This window comes from Mus caroli, chromosome 2 (genome assembly GCF_900094665.2).
Source record: "Mus caroli chromosome 2, CAROLI_EIJ_v1.1, whole genome shotgun sequence".
Taxonomy (NCBI): domain Eukaryota; kingdom Metazoa; phylum Chordata; class Mammalia; order Rodentia; family Muridae; genus Mus; species Mus caroli.
Window position 1 is genome coordinate 84,895,469 of NC_034571.1, and position 20,265 is coordinate 84,915,733.

Below are 20,265 nucleotides of genomic sequence, written 5' to 3' on the forward strand. Positions count from 1 at the left end.
GAGCTCTGTGCGCTTTACAGGACCTCTGGAAGCAACTACTCCTGATTAACCTCGGTGAAGTTCAGGAAAACTTCGTGACTGCAGAAGTGAATGAAGAGCAAGATTACTATCCTCTGCCAGCAGGTCAGATGAAAACATTTCTTTTTATATTTGGCTTTTCTTGATTTTTTTTTTTCGTTATTTGAAATCTTTGCTCTTTTATTTTTCAGCTCCCAGATCCTCTCCCTCTCTTTAGCTTTCACTGTGTTTGATATCAAGAATTTGAAATGAATTCCACGGTCCAAGAGGGGAAGAGTCACCTTTCACTTCGATGTTCTCTTCTTTGGAAGGGAAATTAGTGTTCTAGGCAACTGAGTCCCTTCATTAATGACACTTGAAACCTGGTTTTACATTGGCAAAAAAAAAAGACCAAACAAACAAAACAAATGATTTCCAAGTCATCTGTTGGAGGGCGAAGGGCTGTATTCACAGAGCTGCTGGCAGTGCAAATAGCTTTGAGTTATCCTGGGTTCTTCATCCACAATTGTCAAAGCTCTTTGTGGCCTTTGTGAATAGCAGTCCATAAGAAGAGGTTCGTCCCTGTGAGAGCAGACTGCTTGCTGTCCTGGGACAGGACCCAATGGAAGTGTGTCTGTAGGAGAACAGATGTTAAAACATGGGTTTTCTTTCTTGTGATTTAGGGATCATAGACGATATTTCTATGTAAACGAACAGTCGGGCGAGTCTCAGTGGGAATTCCCAGATGGTGAGGAGGAGGAAGAAAGCCAAACACAGGAAGTTAGAGATGAGAGTCTGCCTAAGCTGACCGTGAAAGACAAAACCTGCACTGATCCAAATTCTACAGAATCCTCGGAGAACCCCACAGGTAAGACAGTTTATTCTGTTCTAGTAGAACAATAATTTTAGAGAAAAGAACATCAGTTTTTTTATTATAGGACAACTTATAGCATAGGAATAACATGCTAATTGAAGTCCAACTTAAACTGTGAGAACACACGAGTTAGCTAAAAGGAATTAAGTCCTAAAAGCTAAAAGGAATTAATGTATCAGTCTGCCATCAAAGTAAAAAAATAAAATACTACCTTTTGATCTTAAAATATTTCATGCACTGAATATTAATACATGTTTTGTGTACTCTGTTAATAAGTACAAATTTTATGTATCAAACAAAAATAATTCATAGGGCTGGAGAGATGGCTCAGTGGTTAAAAGCACTGGATGCTCTCTCACAGGTCCTGAGTTCAATTCCCAACAGCCACATGGTGGCTTACAACCATCCGTAATAGAATCTGATGTCCTACTCTCATGTGAACTCATAAAAAATTTAAAAATGTAAAAAAAAAAAAAAAAGATAACGATACTTCTTTCATGTAACAGAGAAAGACAGGAATGGCTATGCGAGGACTAGGCGTTGGAATTTCCAGATCTGTGAAGTAAAAATAAGGATGGCTTTTCGTTTTATACAACTTGATATTTTGGCCTCATTTCTGACTTTCACTAGTCTTCTAAGTATTCTTATTAAGTATAAATCAAAATGATAGGAAGAAAAGCTATAGAAGTAGAATCTATTCTAGCAGTCAATGGGATTTAAGTTTGTCAGTGGTATTTTTAGATAATCTGATCAGAAATGGGTAAAACTTCCCATTTAAGATAGTCCTAGGGGAATTGTAATGGTTTTGTGATTCCCCCCCCCCCCCCGAATGCCCAAGCAGAGACCTACCAGCTTTATATCTCACTTCTGAAGCCAGACACATTTTTTGAAAGGTTCTCTCACTGAGACCTGGAATTGCTTGATGATGTTAAGTTTACTGATCTGGACTTGGTCCACCTTCTGTGCTTCAATTCTGCTGGGATTCCAAGCAGGCACCACACATGCCTCTCTCACTTTTTAAGACAGGGTCTCACTGTGTCAGTGATCTGGTACTTGCTATATAGGCTGTCCTCCAACTCAGGATTCATCTGCTCTGCCTCCCAAGTGGTGGGTAGACTGTGGCCACATCCAGATTCTTTGTGTGTTTGTATAACATGGTTGGTACTGATTGAACTCAGATTGTCATGCTTGCACCATATACAGTGTGTGTGCTTGGTGCTTGCCACCTCAAAGGCCAGAAGAGCTGCAAGCAGACTTCTTCAGAATCTGCAGGTGATTGTAAGATGTGGAGTGGGTGCCACAGCTCATCTGGAAAAATATCCAGGGGTATTAGCTATCTCTCCAGGGTGCCTCCCCACTCACTGAAATAAATAAGTGGGCTCCTTAGTCTATGCTGAGATCCAGTCAGCTGCTCAGAAGTCACATAGTTTGACAATTTATAAAAGAAAATAAATTTTTTGCCAAGTCTTGTTTTTTTCTCTCCTTTGCTTTCCTTCTTACCTCCCTCTCTTCTGTCTTTTCTGTTTTGTGAGTGGTACTGGGAAGTAAACTCAGGATTAGCTCATGTTCCTACCACTGCTTAGGTTGTTTTTGACAAGATACTACTCTATAACCCAGGTTTTGGCCTTAAACAAGAGATTTTCCTGTCTGGACCTCTTGTGATTATGTCTGATGTTGCCAGGAGACTTGTGGCAAGATCCTGTCGTCCCTGTCTGTCCTCCCCCCCCCCCCTCCAAAAAAAGAGAGACTGCTAGCTCTTTGTTACAGTGACACTTGAAGACAAGAAGATTGTTGGGGGATATATATTATATATACACACATACACATACATGGCTTATTTCAGTAAAATGACTGAGGGACTGCCATTCTGTCCCAGCAGTATTTTGTGCCTGCTTAGCCACTACTCAGCCTTCCGTGCCCAGCACCACATTCGCCTTGGTGACCCTTCTGGGGCTGTCTGTGACCTTGGCCATTGTTCAGACCATTGCAGTGGCTGGAAGATGTTGTGAGCCTTGCAAAGAAAGCAGATGTTACTAGGCTTTATTCTGAGTCTTTCACTAATGTAACCTCCTGGAGCATGAATATAATTGTGACTTTGTCTTTAAAAATGCTGTACTCCTGATCTTTGACACAAGGCCACTTTCCAGAGATGCAGGCTAATCATGGTCTGCCCACTAAGAAAGGACTCAAAACTTATAATTGACTTAGTCAGTATGGTATATAGGTCATTTTATCAACATGTAAGAGACGGAGGCAGGAAGATTTCAAATTTGAGGATAGCCTGGTGGAACACCACCCCACACCTACCCCCCACCCCTATACACACACAGAGATTTCCAGCACACACAAGTGCTTTGTTCCTCGCTCCTGTCAAAAAGTTTGCAGTCATATCCCAAATGATCTTGTTAACATCATTAAGTAGCCTAATATAACATCAGTTCAACTAAAATTAAAATTCAGAGATTATAGTAATTTTAGAGTTTAGTAAAAAGACTGAGTTTTACTGTATCTCATTTCAGAACTTGACTTTTGCAGTGCGTGACAGTATAAGTTAGGACTTACTGCTTGTGTATGTAGTAGATAGTGAACTGAGGCTTGACTTTAGTGATCCCATTCCTGACCACTCCACTATCTTAGTTTTTTGTACAGACCCCAGACTCTTCTCAAACTTCCCACACAGATAAGAAAAGGGTGACCTTGAACTTTCAATCCTTCTGCCTCCACCTCTTAGGTGCAGAGATTACAGGCCTACACCACCAATTGGGATTCTCGCCTATGATGTCTTGTTTTTATATATCCTCTAGTTGATACTGTACAGTTAACAGTGTCATGTGTGTTTGTTTATTTAATGCTTTAATGTCAGGCATTAAGCTGTTTTATCCTATTGATGACACAGTTGATGCTGTATGGTAAAGGTAAACCTCCAGCCATTCTTACCTGAAAGCCATTCTTTTTTTTTTTTTTTTTTTGGTTTTTCGAGACAGGGTTTCTCTGTGTAGCCCTGGCTGTCCTGGAACTCACTTTGTAGACCAGGCTGGCCTTGAACTCAGAAATCCACCTGCCTCTGCCTCCCGAGTGCTGGGATTAAAGGCGTGCGCCACCACACCCAGCTCTGAAAGCCATTCTTGCAGTAAAAGTTGAAACTAGAAGGAGACCATTGATAAAACTGACTTCTGCATTCCTGGAGAACTTAGTCTAAATCCAATTTTATATCAAGGCCAAAAAGATTTAAAACCAATAGTGTTCCCTTCTAAGGTTATAAATATGATAATATATTAATATGGACTTGTTTTTGTTGGCAAAGCAATGAATAAAGTTGTCCTTTTTTCTCCTTCTTTGGGAGTTGGGGTGGGTTGGAGACAGGAACTCACTATGTAGCTCTGGCTGTTCTGAAACTCCGTATGTAGGCTAATCAGGCTGGCCTCAACTCAGAGAGATCCCCCTGCCTCTGCCTCCCAAGTGCTGGGATTAAAGGCGTGTGCCACCACACCCAGCCCCTAAGACTGTCTTTTATAGAAAGAAAACTGAGGGAACCGTGGGTAAAGTGCTTGCTGCCAGACCTGGTGATCGGAGTTCAGCACCCAGGACCCACAAGCTGCACAGAGAGAACTGAGTTGTTTTTAATAATACACACAAAATGTAATTTTTAAAAAAAAGAAAACTTGGGAGTCCAGAGGTATTAGCACAGTAATAGTATATGCTTAGCATTTGTGAGGCTCCATGAGGTGTCAAATAAGTTTTACTTCACTTTTAGTCCTCGTTCAATGTATATAATTGAATTCAATATTCAGTATATAATAGAGCATCATGTCTGAAGGTGAGATGATATTTCTTCATTGTTAGTAAAGTGTGACTGCCTATAAATTAAGGGCAGTGATGGCAAACACCTTTAATCCCAGCGCTCAGGGGGCAGAAGCAAGTGGATATCCTCAGAGAAACACTGACTCAAAAAAAGTTTTCTGTTTTTGTTTTAGAGATTTATTTATTTTACAGTGTATGTGAGTACACTGTAGCTGTCATTAGAAACACCAGAAGAGGGCATCGGATCCCATTACATCGGATCCCTTAACCTCTGAGCCATCTCTCCAGCCCGAGTTTGGATTTATTTATTTTTTGGTTTTTTTGAGACAGGGTTTCTCTGTATAGCCCTGCTGTCCTGGAACTCACTCTGTTGACCAGGCTGGCCTCAGAAATCAACCTGCCTCTGCCTCCGGAGTGCTGGGATTAAAGATGTGCACCACCACTGCCCAGCGGTTATTTTTACTTATATGTCTGTGAAGGTCATGGATCACTTGAAACCATAGAGTTAGAAGCAGCCGAGGGGCTGGAGAGATGGCTCAGCGGTTAAGAGCCCTAACTGCTCTTCCAAAGGTCGTTGAGTTCAATTCCCAGCAACCACATGGTGGCTCACAACCATGTGTAATGAGATCTGGCCCCCTCTTCTGGAGTGTCTGAAGATAGCTACAGTGTACTTACATATAATAAATAAATAAATCTTTAAAAAAAAAAAAAAAAGAAGCAGCATCCGAGAGCCACCTGATGTGGGTGCCAGCATCTGATAAGCCCTGGTCCTCAGGATAGAACAGCAGACCATCTTAGCCACTGTGCCAAACAGCCCTCCAGACCCATTGCTTTTGGCTGTTTGAGGTTGAATCCTATTGTGCATTGTAGGCTCGCTCAGACTCAGCTTCCCAGGTGTTAGGATTATTGGCTTGTGCTACCATGTCAGCTAAAGCAGCTTTAACTTTTTTGTGCTTAAGCTAAAGACAAAATTACTGCAGGGTGGTGGTGACAACATCCCTTTAATTTAGGCACTTGGGAGGCAGAGGCAGGATGATCCAGAGTTCCAGGACAACCTTGTCTACAGAGTTCCAGGGTGACTACACAGAAAAACCCTGTCTCAAAAACACAAAAAGCTATCAATGGTGTCTGAGAAACAGCTTTTATGTTTGAGTAAATTTAGGAGCTTGAGATTTGAGTTGTATATGTTACTAAATTTTACAAGTGTGTGTGTGTACGTGTGGTGGTGTGGGTGTGTTTGACTTGTCTTTGTTTTGGGGATTTGGGGTTTTTTTGGGGGGGAGGGTTTGACACAGGATCTAATGGTTCTCTGGCTGACTTGAACCTTGTTGTGTAGCTAAGGATGACTTTGAAGTCACAATTCTCCTCTTCCACCTGGACTGGACTAGGTCACAGGTGCATGTTTCTGTGCCTGGTTTTATGCAGTGGGATGGAACGTGGGGCTTTGTTCATGCTAGGCTAGCATACTACAAACTGAGCACCATCCACGGCCCTCACATCAGATGCAGTTTAATCAAATAGCACGTAGACTAGGTTCAGGTGATGGGTTGCTTTTGCTGGGTCACAGACCACTTTATTAACCCTGGCCTGCTGTGGTCCCTCGCATTGATTTGATTAGCAGCATGTCACTGTCATGATACCTGAAGCCAAAACTGCCTGTGTCTCAAGGCTGACCCAGTTCATTCTCCATGTAGCATAGCTAATTTAGTAGAAGGAAGTTTAATTCTTAACTTAATCATCTTTAGTGCTTAATGCTTTATTTTATTGCCTTGCTCTGTTGAAATCTTGTTATACTGTTTCATAATTTAGGATTTATAGCTTTATGCATACTATTTAGTAAAATTAGTCTTTTCTAAAATGTTACTGTGTGAAAGTTGGTACATAACTGTATTCGTATTACTTAACACTAATACAAGGAAAAAAGTTAACCAAAAGATAAAAGTCATACACATAGTTCTTTTAGCTGAAAACAGCATTCATGCTTTCTAGTGGAAAAGTTTTACTGTCCTTCAGCAAAAAGGAATAGCTCAGTAATTATAAAAGTAGTGTGAATTGACAGTATTTTTATACAGTGTATATTACCTGTCTGCTCCATTCACAAAGCCACTCTAAAAAGTGGGTGCCGTTGGCTGACTAGGTCAGTGTCAGCATGCGTGGCCTTCACCCTCGTCTGACGTCTTCCATAATGGAGCCCTTATTTAAGTCAGTTTTGAGAATAAATTTTTTTTTTAAGATTTATCTATTTATTATATGTAAGTACACTGTAGCTGTCTTCAGACACACCAGAAGAGGGCATCAGATCTCATTACGGATGGTTGTGAGCCACCATGTGGTTGCTGGGATTTGAACTCTGGACCTTCGGAAGAGCAGTCGGGTGCTCTTACCCACTGAGCCATCTCACCAGCCCGAGAATAAATTTTGACAGGTTGTTACATCTATGTATCAGCAGTGAGATTTTAGATTTTTAAAGGTCTTAAGCTTCTACATCTCCAAGCATTCTTAGTTGACTAGAAAGCACTAGGCCAAGAGTCAGGCCTGATCTCTTACCCCTGGCCTGGCCTGAAGCTCTGTCAGCCTAAGATGAGTGAGCTCTTACCTGGGTTTCATTACCTCTAAAATGAGGAGGTTGACTGAGATGACTTCTCATGTTTCTTCTACTCCTAAATTCTATGATTTTTAGGGAGAAAAATCCCCTCAGCATTCCCGGGATATATATCTAATAGCCCCATATATTGTGAAACCTCCCTATTGACGATAAAGAGGGCTGGGGAAGGCTACAAGTAAGTATACCCTCCTGTTTTCTCTGATCTGTGCAAAGCTTTACCCAGCAGTGAAAGAAACTCCAGTCTTCAGGAATAGTGTTTGTGAAATTTGAGAACATTTCATACAGTTTTTCAAGCTAAAGCAGCAGCAATTTCAAATCTTCTACATCTCTGAACACTTGACAGTCTCAATTATTGTTTACTTTGACATTTTGCCCTATAAATTTCCTTTCATTCATCACAAAAATAAAATCTTCCTTCCCTTTCTGCTGCTATGATTAAGCAAATGTAATACATACATATGAAAGAATGGGAGTTCACAGTTGCATCTTGCAAATGAATTTTTAAAACTAGTAATCCAGGTTAGCCAAAATAGGTGAAATTTTTGTGAAATTTGTTGTTTTGAATGAGTTTTCACTGTGGCATCCCACTTAACTAGCCTACTGAGAAACAACAGTAATAATAAAACGAAATGAGTATTACAGATATACAATTTACTTATTTCATTTTTGAAACAAAAAAAATTCTCCAGAGAATTGTTGCCATCTTATATGCTGAAATACATGTTTGAAAAAAAAATTCTAGGGGCTGAACTTGCTAAGAGCAAGTTCTCTTTGGCAGAGAACCATTCGCATTAGGCAGTTCACACCTGCCTGTTAACTCCAGCCCCACAGGGATCCAACAAGTTACTGCCCTCTTCTGGTCTTTAAGGGCACCTGTACACACAGGCACATACTTCACCACACACAACACACAAATAAGATCAATTTCCAATGTACAGATTTGGATGACTGAGTTTCTCATAATTTTTATTTATTTTTATTTATAAATCTGGACCTAAAGAATACAGCTAGTATTTCAGCATCAACCTTAACCTAGAGTAATTTCTGAGTTGAATTGCCCAGTATTTCAGTGGCATCGGTGGCTTGCTGAGTCACATTTTGATTATGGGAGAGCTAGCTAGTTTTCCTAGGTTGGTACAGATGTCTGTTCTACTGGTCAGATGAACTTTCGCATGAATATTAGCTTTGAAGGATTTGTCTTGAGTTTTTTTTTTCCTCCTGACTACTGTCTGTTTTCCAGGTTCTCTTTGTAAAGAATCATTTTCTGGTCAAGTTTCTTCATCACTCATGCCACTTACTCCATTCTGGACCCTCCTCCAGTCAAATGTACCTGTGCTTCAACCTCCATTACCTCTGGAAATGCCGCCACCCCCACCTCCACCCCCGGAGTCTCCACCTCCTCCTCCTCCACCTCCTCCTCCACCCCCACCATTAGAAGATGGTGAGATTCAGGAGGTAGAAATGGAGGACGAGGGAAGTGAGGAGCCTCCTGCCCCCGGAACAGAGGAGGATACTCCTTTGAAACCTTCAACACAGACCACAGCTGTAACCAGCCAGGTAATGATGCCCTTGGCACTCAATGTGGTCATGGGGGCTGGGCAGTGATTGGCATGCTTTACTTCAAAAGGATTTATTTTGTAGCACTAACTAGAATGTTTTTGTTTCAGAGTTTAGTTGATTCTACTGCCTCTAGTCCTCCACCCAATAAAGCAGTAAAGAGAAAGGCTCCAGAAATGAGTACTGCAGTAGTTCAGAGATCAGCCACTATTGGTAGTTCTCCAGTTCTCTATAGCCAGTCAGCTATAGCTGCAGGTAAGCATCATGATTAAAGTGGGTTTTTCTCAATATATCATGTTTCCAGCATTAGATGCTCTAAGTTGAAAAGTTAGAAGGTGTACTTGACACATGCTGGAGTTATCACAGAGAAAGGAGCTTCAGGTGAGGAAATGCCTCCATGAGATCCAGCTGTAAGGCATTTTCTCAATTAGTGATTAAGGGTGGGAGGGCCCATTGTGGGTGGTGCCATCCCTGGGCTGGTAGTCTTAGGTTCTATAAGAGAGCAGGCTGAGCAAGCCAGGGGAGCAAGCCAGTAAGTAACATCCCTCCATGGTCTCTGCATCAGCTCCGGCTTCCTGACCTGCTTGAGTTCCAGTCCTGACTTCCTTTGTTGATAAACAGCAGTGTAGGACTGTAAACTAAATAAACCCTTTCCTCCCCAACTTGTTTCTTGGTCATGATTGTGCAGGAATAGAAACCCTGACTAAGACAGAAGACTTTTAATTGAAAATTTTACTTATAGGGCTTGAGAGATGATGGCTCAGTGCTTAAGAACACTGACTGCTTTTCCAGATGTCCTGAGTTAAATTCCCACCAACCACAAGATGGCTCACAACCATCTGTAATAGGATCTAATGTTTGTGTCTGAAGAAAGCAACAGTGTACTCACATGCATAAAAAAAAATAAAACTTAAAAAAGAAAATACTACTTATATTTCTAGTTACTAAAAAGCTACCCTTAAACATTTGCATGTTTCCTTATTTTTGAAAGTTGGTTTTTTGTTTTTGTTTTTGTTTTGGGTTTTGTTACCGTTTTTTGGTTTTGGTTTTTGAAACAGGGTTTCTCCGTGTAACAGAGCCTTGGCTGTCCTGGACTGGCTTTGTAGACCAGGCTGTCCTCAAACTCAGAGATCCACCTGCTTCTGCATTTCAGATATCGGAATAAGAAAGGCATGCACACCATGCCCAGTTACAAAAGTTAATGTTTTGCAGTTAGCAAATATGTCATATTTTTAAGGGAAAAAGTATATTGCAATCATTTTGTGATTTAACTCCTAGTTTCTTTTTCCTTCTCTCATTGCAGGGTATCCTTTTTATAGTTTCCTTTTCTGTTTCCTTTGTTAGGTCACCAAGCTGTTGGAATGGCACACCAGGCTGTTGGGATGGCACACCAAGCAGTATCTGCTAGCCATGCAGCAGCAGGAGTGGGTCATCAGGCCAGAGGGATGAGCCTGCAGTCAAATTACCTTGGACTAGCAGCAGCGCCTGCGCTTATGAGTTATGCTGAATGTTCTGTCCCAATTGGAGTGACTACTCCATCGCTGCAGCCAGCTCAGGCTCGAGGAACTATGGCAGCACCTGCTGTTGTAGAACCACCTCCACCTCCACCTCCTCCCCCTACACCTACACCACCACCGCCACCACCAGCTCCCAAAGTGCCACCGCCAGAGAAGACGAGAAAAGGGAAGAAAGATAAGGTGAGTCTTCTTCAGTTAAAAAAATGTTTAAGGTGATGATACTCACATAGCAGAAATAATTATTTTTTAAAAGATAAATTAATTGCCAGGCAGTAGTGGCATATGCCTTTAGTTCCAGTACTTGGGAGAAACAGGTGGATTTCTGTGAGTTTGAGGCCAGCCTCATATTGAGTTCTAGGACAGCCAGAGCAACATAGTGAAACCCTGTCTTATAAAAAGAAAAAAAGACTCTCATATATGTGTTTTGCATACATGTATATCTGTGAGTCGGGTATCCCTGGAGCTCAGAGACAGGGTAGTAGATCCCAGCACTGAGGTCCTTTGTGGATTCCATCCAAGTCCTCTAGAAGAACAGCCAGTGTTAACTGCCCAGTGTGCCACCATCTGCCTTCCCCAATTAGTCAAGTAAATAGACTAATGGATAAAAGATTAAGTAATTTATCTATTCCCTCCTATTTATGTATATGTGCCTGTGTACACACAGGTACTTGCAGAGGCCAGAGAAAACATGGGAGTCTCTAGGACTTAAGTACCCCTGATGTGAATACTTGGAACCAAACTCAGTTCCTTTGCAAAGAACGGGAAGTACGTTTAACCACTGAGCCATCTCCTCGGCCCCCACTATGAAACCTAGTACATGGCATTAATCTATAATGTGGTTTCAGCACGCTCACGTGCACCCGCTACTTTTTTTTCTTCTCCCACAAACCCCCTTTCTCCTCCAACTTGTCTACATTCTTTGTTTATCCCCATTCCCCAGAAACACATGACATTCTACCTTTATGTCTTTTGTTTTCAAGACAGGGTTTCTTTGAATAGTCTTGGCTGTCCTGGATTGCACTCTGTAAACTGGGTTAGCCTCAAACTCAGATCCGTCTCCTGCTTCTTGAGTACTAGAATTAAAGGCATGCACTACCATGCCCAGCTTCTATCTTATGACAGTGAGCTTTATAGTTTATAGGAGCATGAGCACATTACCACCAAAAATAATGTCTCTCCTTCCTCCATCAACTATTAACTGTATAAATCCTCAGGAAAAAATGGGGCCCCATCAACTCCTGCCCCCTTCATGACAGGCCCAGTCTTGTGTAGGCAATACAGCTGCTGTGAGTTTAAGAGGGCACCAGCCACGTCATACCACCTGCACACTGCACACAAACCATTTTTAACCTTCTTTCCGCCACTTCCGAGATCATCTTTATTCCTTGGATTCAGGGGAAGATCTTAGTCTCCACTGTAAAGGATGTCTTTCCTTGTTCAGTATTGCATTTCACTAATCCACCACTTTGTTTTAGGCAAAGAAAAGTAAAACTAAAATGCCATCCTTGGTAAAGAAATGGCAGAGTATCCAGCGGGAGTTAGATGAAGAAGATAATTCAAGTTCCAGTGAAGAAGACCGGGAATCGACTGCACAGAAGCGAATTGAGGAATGGAAACAGCAGCAGCTGGTGAGGTAAGAGGGCGCTGTCACAGATGTGGGCAGAGGCTTGTGGCATTAGTCTTAAAGTTACAGCCCTTCATGGAGAATACACACCACACATTACTTTGACTGAGAAACTTGAAACATTTTCCTGAATGGATGTGAGATCCAATTTTCAGTTTCAATTATAGAGTTCAGTTCTCTTTCTTTCCAATGAAGTAATAATATGCAAATTGTTTTCACAGTGGCCTGGCAGAAAGAAATGCTAATTTTGAAGCCCTTCCTGAGGATTGGCGAGCAAGACTGAAGAGAAGGAAAATGGCTCCCAGCACATAGTTTTCATTTTGTTTTGTTTTATGTTCAGTCTTAACCAGATTTAAACTGTTGTCAAATGAACTGTAAAATGTTATGAAGAAGAACATATACATTTCCTGGGCAAGGATGCGTGCATACAAAGTTGTCCATTTATGAAATGTAGTTTTTCTGTTTGCTGAAATGAGGAATTGCTTTGACCTGGCTGTCTTTATTCTCACACTGGCAAACTTAGCATGTTAGATATGAGTCAGACATGTGAGTCATGGGCACGAAATCTCTGTATAGAACTTGCTGGCAAAAGTGAAGGGCTTTCCTGCCCAGTAGAGGCTTGTTTAGTTCTAGTGTGGCACTCTCCCTCCCTTCTCCTCCAAACAAGTGCAATTAAGGCAGCTCTGTATCCTCCCTTGCTTGACCATCAGGATCTCTTTCTGACCTCCTCAAGTCTGCTCCCCTGAAGTGTTGATCTGTGCTGATGGCCACACACAGAGTCGTTCTCAGCAATCCTAGAATGCTCGCTTTGCAGCACAGGCAGGAGCAGCAGCATCAGGTGTTTAGATCCTTGGTTTTGAGAAATTCCCCCCTAAGTATGTGGCAATAAGTATAATAAGCCACTTTGTGTATTGTCTTCATCGTCTTACCCACTTCAGAAATACCCCTTCCTTCTATGTGTGGACATGTTCTCCATAAGATTCCAGTATTTAAGACGCGTTCACTGTTGTGTACTTTCTGTTGTATCACAATCAGGAAAGGTCACTTTAAACTGAAGGGAAAAGCAAATTGTGTCTTAAAGCTGTTTGTATTTCTCCAGTTTCTGACATTGTAAATTTGTATATATGCACCAATAAAGCTCTTTTTATACTTCTCATTGGTTATCCTTTTGCTCTTCTAAGCATGTTACCCTACATAACTAGGACTTAGTGTGTGCCCTTTCTTAGTTGTTCCAGTCAGACTTAGTGCAGACATACACTGACATTTGAACATCAGGAAAGTGGCGGCTTGGGGAGAGAGGAAGACAGGGTTTTAAGAAACACACACACAAGTTACAAATCCCGATAAGATGGTGCCATTTTCTGGAGCTTGTACCCTGTTAATAATATAGCTGATATTTGACCTACTTAAGTCCTAGAAACAATGTAATATGGGGGAAAAAGGTGCTTTATAGCTTTTTATTAAGTAATACAAAGCTGATTATGGAAAGTAATAGATATTTAAGATTATAATCACAGTAGTTAACCAAAGATAATAGTTTGGATTTTATTCTAGTATATTCCTATGCAGTTCAATTTTTTTTACTTGTAAAAATTATAGTGTATTAGATTTTATTTATCATGCGCTGTTGGGATGCCCATTTTGTACATAAAATTGTTTTGTAATTTGCATAGAGTAAATTTCTACAAATAAAGATTATCAAATAGCTGTTAAAGCTTTTGTCTTGATTAGCAGTTTTCCAGGCTGGTAGGAATTGCTGGAGAGCAGCAGCCTCCTCAGTGTCCCGTGCAACTGAGCGCGTGAGGAGTCGGGTGGACCAGCTTTTGTCCTCTGTCCCTACAGCTGAGTGCATGAGGAGTCGGGTGGACCAGCTTTTGGCCTCAGTGTCCCTTTGGCTGAGTGCATGAGGAGTCGGGTGTACCAGCTTTTGGGTGGTCTCACTCATTCGCCACCTTTGCTTATAACTAGTTTTGCTAACTAGTTTTTTTGGTGTACATTTTTTCCCTCATTATATCTAGAAGGTAGAGACTAAAGATCTGATAACAGTGTAGTTGGGAGGAGGACAGTCTTTCTAGTGTGCTAATCTGTCTGGCCTGTCTCAGCTTAATTGAGGGATTGTGGGCCCAGCTTTTATGAGTCAATTACTCTTTAACTTTTTGTTAAAGATTTCTTTACGTATATGGATGTTTTGTCTGCATATACATCTATCTACACCAGAAGAGAGATCCCATAAGACTATAGTTGTGAGCCACCAGGTGGATGCTAGGATTTGAATTCAGGAAGTGCAGCCAGTGCTCTTTGCCTCTGAGTTATCTCTTCAGCTCTGAGGAGATTTGCCCTTAAAATAGCACATCTTTACTTTTAGACAATAGGGTCATTTAGTGGATGGAGACTCACACAAGTCCTTGAACAAGTCTCAAGTAACAGTGGGGCTCAACTCTGAAAGCTCTTCCAGATGATCCAAATTTGGTTTCCAGTGTCCACAAGACCACATCGGGTCGCTTGTAATCCCACTCTAGGGAGACCTCTGACCTCAGCGCGCGGGCACCTGCACTCACAACAAGCACCCGGATTAAAACAATGTTTAAAAATAAAGGCTGGCTAGATAGTATAGAAGGTTTGTGTTTGCCTGGCACTTGAGTTAGTCCCTGAAACTCATGCAAAGGCAGAAAGGAAGAACTGACTCCATAAAGTGTTTAACGTACACATTAACGTACACATGCCCACTAATCCTGCACATGCAAACAAGAGTGAAGGGGAGGCGGCTGGTGAGATTGTTCAGGGGTTAAAAGCACTTGCTCTTAGAGCAGCACCCCTTTAGCAATTCAAACAGCTCACAACTGCAGGTATCTAACTCCCTGGGGATCTGAAGCCTAGCCTCCAGGCGAACACACACAATTTTTTTTTTAAGGAATAATTCCTATTTTAAACCAAATCAAGACAAGGCAGGGATGGGGGAAGGACATTTTACGTTTGTCAAAGGGAGAAGAAATGAAGTAAACTAGAATGAACCTGATTCCTTCTCTCTAGGACTGACCTCTTATTCTCCGAGCGTATCTGCTCTTTTTAAATAACGTTTGGTTGCTTGCTACATACAGCTCTAACCCTCACCAGCCCCCAAAGGAATGGAAGCTTCAGGCCCTTGAACAAAGTAAATGACCTACAACTACCGAAAGTAGAAACGTGAAGGTCCTCGGCACTGTTCTACTCATCAGTTCCCAGACTGAGTCTGTAAAGTTTGAGATGAAATTTGAATCAGTAAACCATTGGAGTGTGAAACGCAAGTTGCCTGACATCCCAAGGCTTGCAGCTTACAGATGAGGGCGGGGTCCTGCCCTCCTTCCGCTTCTGGCTCCCGGTTGCTAGGCTCCCAGGGTCCTCGCAGAAAACTCCAGCAGGTGAGCTGAGGGACTGGGCCTGCGAAAGAGCGCCCTAGTTGGCAGGGGACAAGCAGGGGATCCCAGGCAGGAAGGGAATGAGGAGGGCAGGAAGTGCAGGGGGGCGAGGAGGGCAGGGGGTGAGGAGAGTGGCAGGGGTGGGGCGAGGAGGGCGGGAAGGGGGAGAGGGGGGCAGGGGAGAGGAGGGCAGGGGGGCGAGGAGCTTTGGGGTGGACAGGACTCCAGGCTGGCCTCTGCAGAAAGAGTGAGAGTGGAGAGATGGGGGAGCTCCTGCAGCGTCCACCCGGCCCGGGGACCAGCTGCGGGGAAGGGGTAGCTAGGCAGCGCGGTGTCACCCCGCGGGCTCCGGTGGAAACTTCTGCTCTGTCCTTCCTTGGGCTTGCGTCTGGGCAGTCCACACTCCGAGGCAGGGCGCTCAGAACTGAACGTTTCCAGGGCTCTCGCTTCCGACCCCTGACCTTTCCTTTTCAACTGCTCTGAGGCGACTCTGCGCGTGCCCCCAACCCGGTTCCTTTCCCTTTTCTGCGGCGTCCTGGTGTTGGGCATCTGTTCTCAGCGTAAGCTAAGCATGGGGCCAGCGAGGCTCCTGGTGAATCTAGTGGACCAGGCGTGGGGACACGCAGAGCGCCCCAGCTCCTCAGGTGCGTGCTGGCAACCACCATCCTCTCCTTTCGTAAGACGCCCGCTTGGCAAGAGTTTACCCCCGAGTGGTTGTGGGTGTGAAAGGGCAGGACCTGCAGATTTGGTGTTATTTGTTGGCAGTGGTGGTTGGTTAGGTTTCTTTTCACTTTTCCTACGGGGATTTGTAACTTCTGTGTAATCAGCTAACTGTTTGGAAATCAGGCAGATATTGCAGCTGGGTACGGTGCTACTAACTCGCCTACATCATACTATGCGGCAGTAACATGTTCCCGGCGTTGGAAACAGAACTAAAGCAGGAGGTTGGTACACTCTCTTTCCGATAACTTCGCAGAAACCCAATCCAAAGTCAGAAGGTTCACTGTGGTGGCATGCTGGTCCAGCTGGAGGTTTAGTTTGTAGTTGGATTTTGGGGTGGCGGAAGGATGGGCTCTTTAGCCCAGGTTGGCATGGAACTCATTCTGTTGCCCAGACTACCCTTGAACTTGTGTTCTCCTCCTACCTCTGCTTCCCTGGTGCTGGGATTACTAGTGTTTGCCACCAGACCTGTTGGAGATTATGCTTCCCAAAATAGAATTCACTATTTGCCTGGCTTTTGCTTGTTTTGTTCCCGTATCCTATGCAGCATGTTTGGTGCTTTGGGTTAAGAAGTCAGTGTCATCTGAATGAATGCTCTGCTTGAGATGGCTTTTCTTTCACAGAATCTTCCTGATCCCTATGAGGACTTTATTCACCATCACCTCCAGTATTATGGATATTTCAAAGGTAACACTTCCTTCTCTCCAGCATCCGCGGGTTGAACTGTTGCTTTTACTGAAAGAACTGTTTGGATGAGACTGGAACGCTGTTTCTAGATGACTAGTTAAAAAAGTGCTTCCTACTCCCAGTTGAACTGAACCACCTCTGTCAAGAGACAGACTTACTATATGCAAAAGTACAAATGTCTCTTCTAGGCTCTTTAGTTTATTGGCCTGTTTTTCTACTGATGCACTAATAAATTGCCAGCTCTGAATTACTCCACGACATTAAGGAAGATTCCTTTTTACATCAGTCTCACTATGTAGTCCGACTGCTAAGGGACTCACTCTCCTGTCTTAGCCTCTTGCACTGTTATGTGCAGCTCTGATAGTCTTCATCTCTGGACAGTTGTTTCCTATCACCTTGTTCTTCAAAAGGGTTTCACCTTTTCCTGAGTCATTGCTTCTCTCTCTTCTTTTTTCTCTTTTGATTCTGGACATAGAACTTCTGTTCAATTCAGTGCATGCACTCTGCTAAGCTGCGTTTGAGTCCCCTGTATGTACATTTTAAAATTAGTTTGTGACATTAAAAAACTTTAGGAACTGAGGTTGTAGCTCAGTGGTGGGACACTTGTCTAACATTACCCAAGAGCTACATTCAATCCCCAGAACCTCGAAGTCTTTTATTTTTATTTACTTATTTATTTAGGTTTTTTTTGAGACAGGGTTTCTCTGTATAGCCCTGGCTGTCCTGGAACTCACTCTGTAGACCAGGCTGGCCTCAAACTCAGAAAAACGCCTGCCTCTGCCTCCCAAGTGCTGGGATTAAAGGCGTGCGCCACCACTGCCTGGCTGAAATCTTTTATTTTTATTTATATATTTATTTATTTACTTACTTGTTGATGTAGGGGCGAGGGGGGTGGGCAAGTCAGGCTTGAATCTTTTTTTTTTTTTTTTAGATTTATTTACTATTATATCTAAGTACACTGTAGCTGTCTTCAGACACACCAGAAGAGGGCATCAGATCTCATTACGGATGGTTGTGAGCCACCATGNGGTTGCTGGGATTTGAACTCCGGACCTTTGAAAGAGCAGTCGGGTACTCTTACCCACTGAGCCATCTCGCCAGCCCCAGTCTTGAATCTTGAATGTACTATGACCACATACTACCTTTTTGTTTAAAGCAGAATTGTAGTTTATTAGGAGAAATGTTTTGGGTTTTTTTTTTAAAGATTCATTTTTTTAACTTTTAATTATGTATGTGCAATGTAAGTGTGTGTGCACACATGTGTAATTACCCACAGAAGCCAGAAGAGGGTGTGGAATCCCTTGGAGCTGGAGCTACAGTTGGCTGTGAACCATCCATTGCCCAACATTTTAATTTTAAAAATATTAGGGGCTGGAGAGATGGCTCAGAGGTTAAGAGTACTGTCTGCTCTTCCACAGGACCTTAGATCCAATTCCCAGCAATCACATGGTGGCTTATAACCATCTATAATAAGATCTGGTGCCCTCTTCTGGCCTGCAGGCATACCTGCCATCAGTATGCTGTATATATAATAAATAAATAAACCTTTGGGGCTGGAGAGATGGCTCAGCAGGTAAGAGCACTGACTGCTCTTCCAAAGGTCCTGAGTTCAATTCCCAGCAACCACATGGCTCACAGCCATCCGTGATAAAATCTGATGCCCTCTTCTGGTGTATCTGTAGACAGCTACAGTGTACTTATAATAATAAATCTTTTAAAAAATAAATCTTTAAAAAAATAAAAATAGATAAAAAATATTGGGGGTCAAGGTGATGGTGGTATATACTTTTTCAATCCCAGCACTCAGGAGACAGAGGCTAGCAGGTCTCTAAGAATTTGAGACCAGCCTGGTCTACAGATCAAGCTCCACAACAGCCAGGACTACAAAGAGAGATCCTGCTGTCTCAGGGTCTCAAGGGAAACACACACACACACACACACACACACACACACACACAAGATATATATATATATATATATATATATATATATATATACACATACATATATGATATGAATATATATACATATATACACACACATATATACATATATACATATATGGCTCTGTTGGTGGAGTGCCTCCCTAGCATAGTTGAGATCCCCGTTTTGAGCACCAGCATCTTATAAATGGAGGCATGATAGCACCAGCACTTGGGAGACAGATTCAGGAGGATGGAAGTTCATGGTTATCCTCAATTACACAGTGAACACTGGAATTTGGATCCCCAGAAACCATCGTGGGTGGGCTGGCGACCCGCCTGTAATCCCAGCACTGGAAGGCATAGACAGAGCAAGTTGTCGAGCAGGACTAGACACGTCATCAAGTTCTGCATTTAATTGTGAACGGCTACCTCAGTGGACAAGGTGGAACAATTGAGTGAGTCCCAATGCCAACCCCATGCCTCCACTTGCATGTGCACACATGTGCATGCATAGCTACACACTTGCAAGACACGTGCAAGTTGAGGACCTCCTGGGCTACACAGCAAGGTCAAGCTATCTAGACTTCTACCATGTTTAAAACACCGTCTCAGCAAACAAACAACAAAACTTATTGCACTTGGATTAAATCTATAGATTAAATGAAATTTTCCAAGAAAATATAAATTTTTGCCAGGCATGGTGATCTGTGCCTTTAATCTCAGCATGGTCTACACAGTGAGTTTTGGGACAACCAAAGCTGTCCTGACTTTATAGAGATCTGCATCCTGAGATAAATTTTCAGTAGTGGGGAATCTAAGATCTGGATGTGTTTCTTCTTTTGCTTAAATATTTAATGTCTTTTCAAATGGTATTTATTTATTATAAGTACACTGTAGCTATCTTCAGACATACCAGAAGCGGGCACCTGATCTCATTACAGATCGTTGTGAACCACTATGTGGTTGCTGGGATTTGAACTCGTGACCTCTGGAAGAGCAGTGAGTGCTCTTAACCGCTGAGCCATCTCTCCAGCCCTATTTAATGTCTTTTAATAAAACTTTTTGGTTTTTTTAATTTTTAAGATTTTTTTATGTATATGGGTGTGGTTTTGATGTTTTTATTTTGTTTTGTTTTGTTTTGTCTTGTTTTTTTTAAGACAGGGTTTCTCTATGTGGCTAGCCCTGGGTGTCCTGGAGCTCACTTTATAGACAAGGCTGACCTAGAACTCAGAAATCTATCTGCGTCTGCCTCCCAAGTGCTGGGATTAAAGGCTTGGCTACCACCACCTGGTGGTATATGTCTCTTATAACCTCAAGCTCATCCGCATTGATACACCTCTTCCAACAAGACCATCCCTCCTAGTCCTTCCCAAGAAGTATCATAACATATTCTAACACATAAACCTATGGGAACCATTCTCATTCAAACTGCCATACAAGTTAAATGCCCTTAAAAATGATTAACTTGGGCTGGTGAGATGGCTCAGTGGGTAAGAGCACCCGACTGCTCTTCCGAAGGTCCAGAGTTCAAATCCCAGCAACCACATGGTGGCTCACAACCAT

General features: G+C 42.6%; 2 protein-coding genes across 6 annotated transcripts in view; both read left to right on the forward strand.

Annotated features, from left to right (window-relative positions):
• Fnbp4 (formin binding protein 4) overlaps positions 1-13,689 on the forward strand; it is a 34,558-nt gene extending 20,869 nt beyond the window's left edge. Inside the window, exons 12-17 of the mRNA XM_021155628.1 lie at positions 681-865; positions 8,518-8,834; positions 8,945-9,089; positions 10,179-10,531; positions 11,827-11,984; positions 12,197-13,689. Of these exons, the coding sequence (XP_021011287.1) occupies positions 681-865; positions 8,518-8,834; positions 8,945-9,089; positions 10,179-10,531; positions 11,827-11,984; positions 12,197-12,287 (1,249 nt within the window). The 3' untranslated portion in view covers positions 12,288-13,689. The remainder of the gene's footprint in view (positions 1-680; positions 866-8,517; positions 8,835-8,944; positions 9,090-10,178; positions 10,532-11,826; positions 11,985-12,196) is intronic.
• A 2,159-nt stretch (positions 13,690-15,848) lies between these two features.
• Agbl2 (ATP/GTP binding protein like 2) overlaps positions 15,849-20,265 on the forward strand; it is a 33,992-nt gene continuing 29,575 nt past the window's right edge. For 2 of the 5 annotated variants that reach the window (XM_029473250.1, XM_029473266.1), the window contains exons 1-3: positions 15,925-16,014; positions 16,217-16,314; positions 16,714-16,777. In XM_029473250.1, the coding sequence (XP_029329110.1) occupies positions 16,279-16,314; positions 16,714-16,777 (100 nt within the window). In that variant the 5' untranslated portion in view covers positions 15,925-16,014; positions 16,217-16,278. Of the gene's footprint in view, positions 16,015-16,216; positions 16,315-16,637; positions 16,778-20,265 lie in introns of all 5 variants that reach the window. The other 3 variants (XM_029473247.1, XM_029473249.1, XM_029473254.1) reach the window with 3 other exon arrangements.